The sequence below is a fragment of the Ochotona curzoniae genome, unplaced genomic scaffold, assembly GCF_017591425.1.
Source record: "Ochotona curzoniae isolate NIBS_2020 unplaced genomic scaffold, NIBS_Ocur_1.0 contig_4792, whole genome shotgun sequence".
Lineage (NCBI taxonomy): Eukaryota > Metazoa > Chordata > Mammalia > Lagomorpha > Ochotonidae > Ochotona > Ochotona curzoniae.
In genome coordinates, this window is record NW_024466389.1 from 12,377,777 (window position 1) to 12,387,617 (window position 9,841).

The window sequence follows — 9,841 nt, forward strand, 5'->3', positions numbered from 1 at the left end:
GGTTCAGCCACAAGGACAGGGTCTATGCATGGTGCCCACTATGAAGTGAGTCACCACCTTCCTAATTACCATGCCCACTGGTTCAATTCCCAAATGGCCATAATGGCCGGGGCTGGGCCAGGCCAAAGCCAAGAGCCAGAAACTCCATCTGGATCTCCCACAGGGAGATTGTAGGCCATCTTCCACCAATTTCCCAGGCATATTAGCAAGGAACTGGATCAGAAACAGAGAAGCCACGTCTTTAAACTGGCATTCATATGGCGTTGCAAGCAGAAGCTTGGCCCCCTGCACCACAACACTGGGCCCTCCATGAACTGTTTGCAGTCCCCAGTACTGCACTGCACAGAGATAACTATAGCCTGATGTGCTTCCCAGGACTGAATTTCTAAAAGTAGAACTGCTGGGTCCAGGGGGTGGGACACCTTCTTTCTTACTGGAGAAAGCATTGCTCAACTTCATAGCAGTTTATTCTCCTGCCAGACTCCACCAGATACTCCCAGTGAACACGCTGGCTGTCATGAGATATTTAAACAAGTGCCAATCTGCACGAGAGGGGAAAGTGGTAACTTGCTGTAATTTACCTTGCCCTCATTTTATGGGCTGATTGGGGCTCCTCTACCAAGTCCTCCAAGCTGCCTTGCACTTATTATGAAATTTACCGTTCATTCCCACTGACTGGTAAGAGGATTCTCCTTACGATGATCTTGGTCAGGTGTGATGCGTGTGTATTTCCTAGCTGGATTTGTTGTTTGTTCTAGCGCCAGGCCCATACATGAAATCAATAAAGCAGAACAGAGAGATCATACAGAAAACCAGCTTTGCGCAGAAGCAGGGACGGAGGTGGGAGGCTGATTAGTCACCGTGACTCAGGGGATAATCTGTTTTCAATAAACTGTGGACATTTGTGCCACTCAGAAAAGCAGGGGAAACCCGGCTGCTAGCTCCTCCTGCTGAGACAGATTTCATGTGAATCCAAGATCTGAATCCCCAGACAACACTAAAAGCACAGGCACCCAAAAAAAAAAAAAATCTAGATTTTTGAATGGAAAAGACCTTTGAGGCATGACAGATGGGGAAAATTGATCATTTTAACCACACATCAAAAAGCTTTATGACCAATTTTATTTTAAAAAGTGGTTTTTGACTTATCCGTGGTTTGTGTTTTTGCGTGGTTTCTGAAGCTTGGAGATCAGCCCATGGCTGGAGATGGTTTTTGCTGGCATTTCTCATGGGTGTCGGAGCCCAGGCCTTGTGCTATTGGGCACCGGAGGGGCAGTGTCCTGAAGTTCTAGGGGTGGTAGGAAGAAGCACCATATCTGTCACCTTGGCCTCTGACTCCCAATCTCGCACCCCTCTAGCCCTTGCCAAGCGCTGGCCAAGACAGGAACCAGGTCCCCAAACTCCACGGCCCTGGGGCCCGTAGGCCCTCTCTGCTGCCCCAAGCCTGCCAGCCCCTCCAGCCCTCCAACCAGGATGCTCAGGCCTGGAGTCCCCTGGGAGAACAGGATCAAGGCTCCAGCCAGAAGGCTGCGTCAGACCCCTGCAGTCCCAGGGAGCTAGGTAAGCACCTGCTGGGACCACTGCCAGCCAAGGGGACACTCTTGGCTATAACCCAACTTCACTAGACAAATGGGGAACCCAGACCTGTGTCCAGGTCCCTGAGGGTCCCCAGTGGCCAGCCCCTCCCTGACACCCTCATCCACTCCATTCAACCTGCCTGGGTGGCCTGGGAGGCTGCTTCCACCCCATCCTTGCTGCCCCCACCCAAGGCTCTGGGTTCCCAGGAGGTGGACCTGCCCCTCCCTTGGGGACAAGCCCATGACACCCCCAACTGGCCTAGGAAAGGGATTTATGATCCCTGGGGGGGTAGGGGCTGATCGTGCTTTGGGGTGAATTTACCTGTGGGAGGGATGGAGCCACCACCCCCGCCCCTGTGTGCCTTCCAGGCAGGCAGCCTATCCCCAGTTCAGCGCAAGGCCCTCTTCTCTCTTGGCCGGCAGAGCCTTCCCGTCACTCCTCCACCTTGGAGACAGAGACATCCTCGGACTGGGAGCCCCCGGCTGAGTCGGAAAAGCCCACCAGTCCTGGAAGATCCACCACCCCTCGCCCGGTGCTGGGCAAGGCCCTGGTCAGAGGTCTGCGTGATAGCCAGCACCTGCAATGGGAGGTGAGCTTCGAACTGGGGCCCCCTGGCCCGGCGCGAGGCAGTGGGCGCGACAACGACCTGTGGAGCGAGACCTTCCACCACCTGGCAGCCCGTGCCATCATCCGTGACTTCGAGCAGCTGGCGGAGCGCGAAGGCGAGATCGAGCAGGGTGAGCGCCCCGACCCTTGCCACTCTCGTGGTTCTACCCAGTGCCCACTCACAGCCCGGACCGTCCCTACACACACACATACCTGCGGACCCTGGCCCCTCCTCACAGCACCCTCAGAGCCTGCCCACTGCCCACTCTGCAGGGTGAGAGTTCATTCCTACTCCACTGATCAGCTCCTCCTCTGACTCCCACCACCCCACCACCCTGGCACCTGGAGTCCTGCCTCTCACCTCCCCCGCCCCAACACACACACACATCCATGCCTCCTACTTCCCCCTGGGGATCCCTCCTCTGTGCTTCCAACTCCTTTCCCCTCCCCTCCCAGGGCTTGCCGTTCCTCTGCCAGTCCCACTGTGGGTCTCTGGAGACTGAACAGTGGCAAGCCCTGACTCCCACCCCATCAGCACAAGAGCCAACCAGATGGTATAGGTCCAGATCCCCATGGCAACTGGGGGGACAGGCTCCCCAACAAGCTGTTAGACACAGCTGAAGGTCACCGGGAACACAGCTACCCCCTCAGCCCTGGGCGCTTGACACCAACAACCCCACAATTGAGTGCACCTGCCCAGGCCTGGGTTCCAAAAACTGTCTCATCGGGGTGCTGGGTGAGCCAAGCTGGGCACATGCAGCACCTTGGAGGAAGGTGCCGGATAGGGAAGGTCTCGTTTTCCTACAGCATCGTCCCATATTTAATACATTCTTCTTTTCTACATCGGCAGCTCATCTGACCGGTTCCAAAGCACCTGCCAATCCTTCTTGCCTGTTCCCCACACCCACCCCCAGACTGCCTGTCTTATGGGTCTCCATTACCATGCCCTTTAATTTGACGGATTCTTTCCTGTGTTTGCTTAGCAAGCTGCCAGCCAAAAGCAGAGAACGCTGACCAGGTCCTGCCTTTAGCTGCTGGAGGAGTTCCTGAGTCCTAACCATGACCCCTGCCTCTCCCCTGCCCCGCCAGGGTCCAACCGCCGCTATCAGGTGAATGCCGTGCACACCAGCAAGGCATGCAATGTCATCAGCAAATACACAGCCTTTGTGCCCGTGGACTTGAGCAAGAGTCGGTACCTCCCCACCGTGGTGGAATACCCCAATGCTGGTAAGGCAAGCCGCTGGCTGGGGCACTCCTAGGAGCCACACAGGCTTTCTGAGCCACAGGAGGAGGACAACTGTGATTTGGGGGCGGGGGATGGAATGAGTGTCACAGATCTGCAGGATAGGCTACAAGATGGGCCAAGAGGCTGAAAGGCCCTAAGCAGGAAGTCACCCTTTTGAGGGGCCCCATCCCCTCTGTGAAGCCACCTCACCCTTTCCCCGTCACATCAAAATGACTTTGTTGTAGTTTTCCCAATTGCAACAATGATATGCACTCATTGTAGAGGATTCCAAAATGTAACAGCACACAACGAAGAATGGGATGGGATGGGATGGGATGTGATGGGATGGGATGGGATGGGATGGGATGGGATGGGATGGGATAGGATAGAATAGAATAGAATAGAATAGAATAGAATAGAATAGAATAGAATAGAATAGAATAGAATAGAATAGAATAGAATAGAATAGAATAGAATAGAATAGAATAGAATAGAAAAAAGACAAAACACCTGGGAGCCCAGTCACCCAGGAATGAGCACTAACTACCCCCTGGTTGTGACCATCTTTCTAGATTTCCGTCTGTGGATATATCTACATGTAAAGCAATCAAATGTCACAGGCCCACAATTACACCAATGTGTGCCATGCTTTACAAATATGGGTGTGAAAAATAGTCTCTATTTGATTCCGTTTAACAGCATAGTGTGATCCTTTTAACAGCATAGAGGGTCTCCCTTATCATGGTAGGTCCAAGGCATTTGTGTATTTTCCAGGTTATCTAACCCTGAGCGCTGCTCTGCCAAGTCGGTACTGCCATCACTCCCATTCTGTAGGTGGGAACTGGAGGCAGAAGTGAGCTAAGTAACTCTGCTGAGGCTCCCCAGGGGCCTGGGTCAAGTCTGTTTTCTTTTCCGAGATTTATTTATCGGAAAGGCAGAGTTAGAAAGAAAAAGGAAGCAGCATGTTAAGTGTGGCCCAGGACACCAGCACTGGGCCAGAGGTTTCTAAAAGCAGAAAGGAAAAGAAAGGAGAGTCCCTATCCAGAAAGCCACACTGCTTCCTGAACAGCGTCGGGGGCAGCCTCACCCTGTCCAGGGGAGTGTCATCCCCACTGCCCAACGAAGGGACCCAAGGCTCAGAATGGCCAGCGCCTCATCCCATTGGTAAAAGATGAGGCTGGGTTGCAAGGCCAAAGGTCAGGTTGCATGATGCCTTTGGATCATTCAAGCATTGGAGCCAGAAGCATTCCTGCCAGCTCTGAGAGGAGGCAAAGGCCTGGTCCACCTATGGGTCCAACTAAGTCTTCTCCCTGTCCTCCCCAAAGGGGTGGGCTTGCGGATGCTCAGCTCTCGGGTCCTGACTCGACAGTGGAAAGGCACCTCTGCGGGCTTCGGACGGTCCCAGGCCACGCTCAAAGAGGACTCGGCAGCAGGAGATGGCAAATTCCATGTCCCAAGTAAGAGCCACCTGAGGCGCATGCAGAGTATGGGCCCTGGCAGTCACCCTGCCCTCATATTCAATACTGGAGAGACCTTGCTGGGCCTGCGCTCCGGGTGCATGGGCAGGGCCAGAGCAAGGCCAGGCCTACTCAGGGTTCAGCAGACCCATGAGTATCGTGAGGAATGCAGCACCCACCACCCCCACCCCTGGCTTTGCCCCCGCTCCTCTACGAAGTCTGCAGATCCCAGTAACGGGTCCCTGCCTCCAGCCCCTGAGTCCCCAAGGACCCTGAACAACAAGGGACTGAGCAAAGCACAGAAAGCCCAGCACACCTGTTCGTGTGCCACCAGCTGCTGGTCGGGCCTTCCAACAGCTTCCTTTCAATCCTCTCCAGGACCTTCATATGTCCTTGACCTTCATGTAACCTTTCACAGGTTTGCAAGATGGTATTCAACTCTCTCCCACCTTAAGCTAGCATGGGAGCCCAGAGTTCACTGAGCCACCATCCCAGGCCCCCAGACCATGAGCACTTGTTACCTGTGGTCACAGCAGGTGTTCCCAGACCCTCATGGGTTTTAAACAGAAAGTCAGAGGCAGAGTTCTTCAAAAGCAAGATGTCTTGCCAACTCCTCATCCCTCTGGGACCCCAGACTCAGAGGATGCTGCTCAGCCCCTGTGTCAAGCCGAGATGCTAGGCTACAGGCTGTTCCTCTCTGCCCTTCTCCACAGCTTGGCTCTCAGAGGCCACGGCTTCCCCCAAAACCCCAGATCCCTCTGTCTTACGCCTCAGGGTGTCTCAGATCCATGCCTCAGGGTGTCTGATTTCCAAACCCTTACCCTCCCCTACAACTCTCCCTCCCTGAGGGAGACCACAGATCAGGCGGAGAGTTAGATGGGTGGCGGCCCTTGCTCCCCTTCCCCGGGGCTCCCCACTACCAGCCTGAGAGGTGAGCAGAGCGAGGCTCTGAGCTGATGGTGGTGATGGAGCCAGGGCTTGAACTCGGACATACTCAGTCCAGAGTCCCCAAGGCATCCACATCCCATCTGCCTCCATCACTCGGGCTCTAGCCCACTCCTGAGCTGGGAGTTTGGGACAACATACTGGGCTCCATTCAGCCCTGGCAAAGCCAGGGTTTTACTGAGGGTTTACTGAGCCTGCTGGTGCTGGAAGCTTCCTCTAGAACGTAGTCACTCCCTCCTCCAGCATGGGCCACCTCCTCCTCCAGCACAGACCACCCCCTCCTTCAGCACATAATCCCTCCCTCCTAAGTAGCCTGCCCCATCCCTTTCTAGCCCTGGAAAGGACGACCCTAGGAATAACCCCTTTGATGACACATTTCCAACTAAAGAGGTGTGGTTGTTATCCCCATTTCACAGATGGGGAAGGTGAGGTCCAGAGGCCTCTACCGAATAAGTACCATGTGCTGGTGTCCCTGGGCCCCTTCTCAGCAAGGCTTTGCCCTGGAGACACCCCCTTTGCCTCCTGACCTGTGAGCTCCCAGGAGCCCCCAGTGGTTCCTGCTTAACACTGGGTCTTGGTGAGCATCTAGCCAGGCACCAAACACTGCCCACTGTCTGTGCATCATGTTGTTTAATTCTCACAACAGCATTGTGAGACAGGCACCAAGATCCCTAGCATGCAGGCGAAACTGACAAGGAAGTGACTTTGCTGAGGCCCCACAGCTCCTCGGTGGGCAGACCACAGTTCTGTGTTGGGAAGGTGGAGACGGGAATTCGGCCCATGAGAGCTGGTAGGGAGGAGGAAAGGCCGGGGTCAGCCCTCACTTGTTGTCTCCCTCCTCCGTCATAGGCAGGGAGGAGAGCCCAGGAGTGACCATTAGAGAGATCCTGTCCCCTAGCCGCGAGAAGCACACGGCCTTGGAAGGTGAGTGGCAGCCAGCCCTGTTCCTCATCCTGATTTAAAGGGTGACAGCGACCAATCCAGAAAAGACTTGTTCCCAACTTGAAGATGAAGGGTAAAGTGACTCACAGAAGTCTCCCTACATACATCTTGGTGACAGAGCAGGGCCTAAGTCAGGCCTCCTAGTGTCCAGAGAGGGGCCACTCTGGGCCCGACCCCACTGTGCCTGGAGTCCCCCAGCAACATGCCACAGACTCACTCAGTGTCCCCACTTAGTAATAAAGGGATTAACATAAACTTAGCACTGTCCCCATAAGGTCCCAGAATTAACCTGCCGAGGAAACTTGCAGTCAGTGGTTCCACCCCTCCCCATGCCAACCAAGTCACAAACAGCCCAGCAGCCTAGGGACTGGCTCCTGTTCCTAGTGACACAGGGATGCAGGCAAGCCCTGCCCCGAGGTCTGTCCCCACTCCCACGGGGACAGGTCACTGTCAGGCCTCAGGTCTGATTCCTGTGGTTCTCTAGGGTCCGTGCGCAACCTGCCTCCTGATTCCCTCTCTTCCATCAAGGCCTCAGACGCAGTTTTTGGATCCAGGTAAGCAGATTTCCAGCAAGGGGTATCCCGCTGAGGTCCACCGTCCTGGGACTGTCCCCTCAGACAGGTACTATAAAGGCCCCACTGTAGCCAACGCTGCCTCCCAGATCTTGCCCTGCCTAACACACCAGGTCCACCTCCGTCCCCCACTTCCTACAGTCTCCTAACCACATGTGCCCCCGGGAGGGTCGTACACAAGCATGACCGCTGGGCTGAGCAAGACCTGGTATCCAAGGTGGTCGCAGGAAGACCCACCCTCACAGAGCCACCTGCAGCCGATGCTCCCCCATCCCATCCTGCCCAGCCGCCAAGGAACAGAAGGGTGGAGGATGCCACTGCTTGGACCCCTTCCTGGCCCTGACGTTCTGAGGCGGCTGGGCAGGCCCTAAGGGGAGAGCTAATCGGAGACACCTGACCCTCCCCGCCCCCAACAGGCTGAATCTCAACAAGACCAAGCTGTTGACACGGGCAGCCAAAGGCTTCCTGGGCAAGCCACTGGCCAGGACTCCTGAGGTGGCCTCGGGCAGCCGGAGCTCTGACTACATCCCGCTGGTGAGTGCGCCCCCATGCGGCCCACAGGGCAGCAGGGCCTCTCTGTGAGTGCCCCCTGCCCGGAAGGAGGAAGCCCTTAGCCTGAGCCCAGACTCCCACAGCTGCCTGCCACGGACGGCCCCAGTCAGCAGGGCAGAGGGCATAGGCCTGAATCTTCCTTGCCCTGGGCACTTGGGACTTGCTAGAGGCCACAGCTAACACCACAGCTATTCTTTGCAATCTACTGCATTTGCCTTTTAAAAAAATCTCCAGGCTGTTTGCTTTGTATGCCACATTGTCCATGTGTGTATGTGTGGCAAGCTGGCAGTGACTCCCAAGCAAGCACAACGAACATCCTGGGGTCGGTGGGGGGAGGTCCATGCTGCGGTAAGCGAGCGGCACCACAAACACCCCAGCAAGAACAGGTACCAAGGCCTGCAGACAAGCAGAAGAGACGGGTCAGGCCACCAAGGGAATTGTGGATCAGAGGGTACTCAGGAAAGGGGCACCCTTAAGCATCGCTGCACACCCACGTAGTGTCCCCTGGGCTTCCAAGTGCACACGGCCACATTCACTCTGGCAAGCGCTGAGTCAGGCTCAGTGGTAGTGGAGGCAACGCTGAGCCAAACGCATGTGGTCCAGGCACTCATGGGGCTGAATGTCTGCAAGGACCCACACAGGGAGCCAGGCAGTGCTCATCCCAGGGAGCTGCAGGCAGGATCAGTGGGGGAGTGCAGGGGTGGGAGACACCCAGGTCAGCTTAGAGGTGCATAGGGGCAGGGGATGGCCAAACAGGGCATCCTAAGGAAACTAATGCTTGTGGCAAGCCCTGACAGCTGGCCAAGGGCCTGGGCAGGGGGAGGGGAAGGCTAGACAGCTGGAGCCACAAGGCTGATTGCTAAAGGACAACGGCAGACCACGGCTGTAAAGATCGCATTTATGCTAAGCAAATCTCAAAGCCACTGACTTGACTCCAAAAAGCACAGAGCTCTACCTGACACAGCCTGCTCTGACAGTCTGGGGGTACAGGACAGGTAGACTGGGTGAGAGTGGGATGAAGAGGCGGGGACACCACCGTGAGGAGGCACTGGGTGGATGACAGAGCTGCAGGGGCCCAAGGAGACTTGGAAGCTGATTGGTGCTGAGACAGGAAGGGGCGGGGCAGCGGGGATGGAGCTGCTTCCTGGGCCCAGGCAGCCTAGGTGAGTGTGGGAGGCGAGCACGTGGGCTGTGTGGGTGTGAGGGCTCCAGGGACTGCCCCCGGGAAGCCCACTGAGGGCTCCTCCACACACAGGTGTCTCTGCAGCTGGCCTCCGGAGCCTTCCTGCTCAACCAAGCCTTCTGCGAGGCCATCCAGATCCCTATGGAGAAGCTCAAATGGGCCTCGCCCTTCACCTGCCACCGTGTGTCATTCACGGCCCGCCAGGCAGAGCCCGAGGCCCGTGGCTCCCAGCCGTGCACCCCAGCACAGCACCCCACATGCACCAGCATCTCCCTAGATCCCTTAGCTGAGGGCCGGCCGGCCTTGGAGCCCGGGGCGATGGTGGAGCACACAGGAAAGCTGTGGGCCACCGTGGTGGGGCTGGCCTGGCTGGAACACAGCTCTGCCTCCTACTTCATCGAATGGGAGCTGGTGGCAGCCAAAGCTGACCGGTGGCTGGAGCAGCAGGAGGTACCTGAAGGCCGCTCTCGGGGCACACTCAGGGCCGCCGCCCGCCAGCTCTTCGTGCTTCTGCGGCACTGGGATGAAAACCTGGAGTTCAACCTGCTCTGCTACAACCCGAGCTACGTGTAGTGGTGGTGGGGCCCAGGGCGGTAGGCGAGCGACAAGGGGCCTTTGCGGCCCACAGCAAGGAACTAGGAGAAGCTGTAGCTGATACATCGGCTGTTTAAAAGAGCCCTGGACTAGCAGATGGGAGGCTGGGTTCAGTGCTCTTTGCTATCAACTTTGCTAGCTCTGCCACCGTAGGCCAGCTCCTGCCCCCTATGTGGGCCCCAGTCTA

At 56.5% G+C, this 9,841-nt stretch overlaps 1 protein-coding gene across 1 annotated transcript in view; it reads left to right on the plus strand.

Annotated features, from left to right (window-relative positions):
• The window catches only part of VWA5B1 (von Willebrand factor A domain containing 5B1), a 30,895-nt gene extending 21,262 nt beyond the window's left edge, over positions 1 to 9,633 (plus strand). Inside the window, exons 14-21 of the mRNA XM_040987628.1 lie at positions 1,359 to 1,560; positions 2,001 to 2,315; positions 3,274 to 3,411; positions 4,735 to 4,866; positions 6,661 to 6,735; positions 7,238 to 7,307; positions 7,742 to 7,859; positions 9,133 to 9,633. Of these exons, the coding sequence (XP_040843562.1) occupies positions 1,359 to 1,560; positions 2,001 to 2,315; positions 3,274 to 3,411; positions 4,735 to 4,866; positions 6,661 to 6,735; positions 7,238 to 7,307; positions 7,742 to 7,859; positions 9,133 to 9,633 (1,551 nt within the window). The remainder of the gene's footprint in view (positions 1 to 1,358; positions 1,561 to 2,000; positions 2,316 to 3,273; positions 3,412 to 4,734; positions 4,867 to 6,660; positions 6,736 to 7,237; positions 7,308 to 7,741; positions 7,860 to 9,132) is intronic.
• The last annotated feature ends 208 nt before the right edge of the window (positions 9,634 to 9,841 follow it).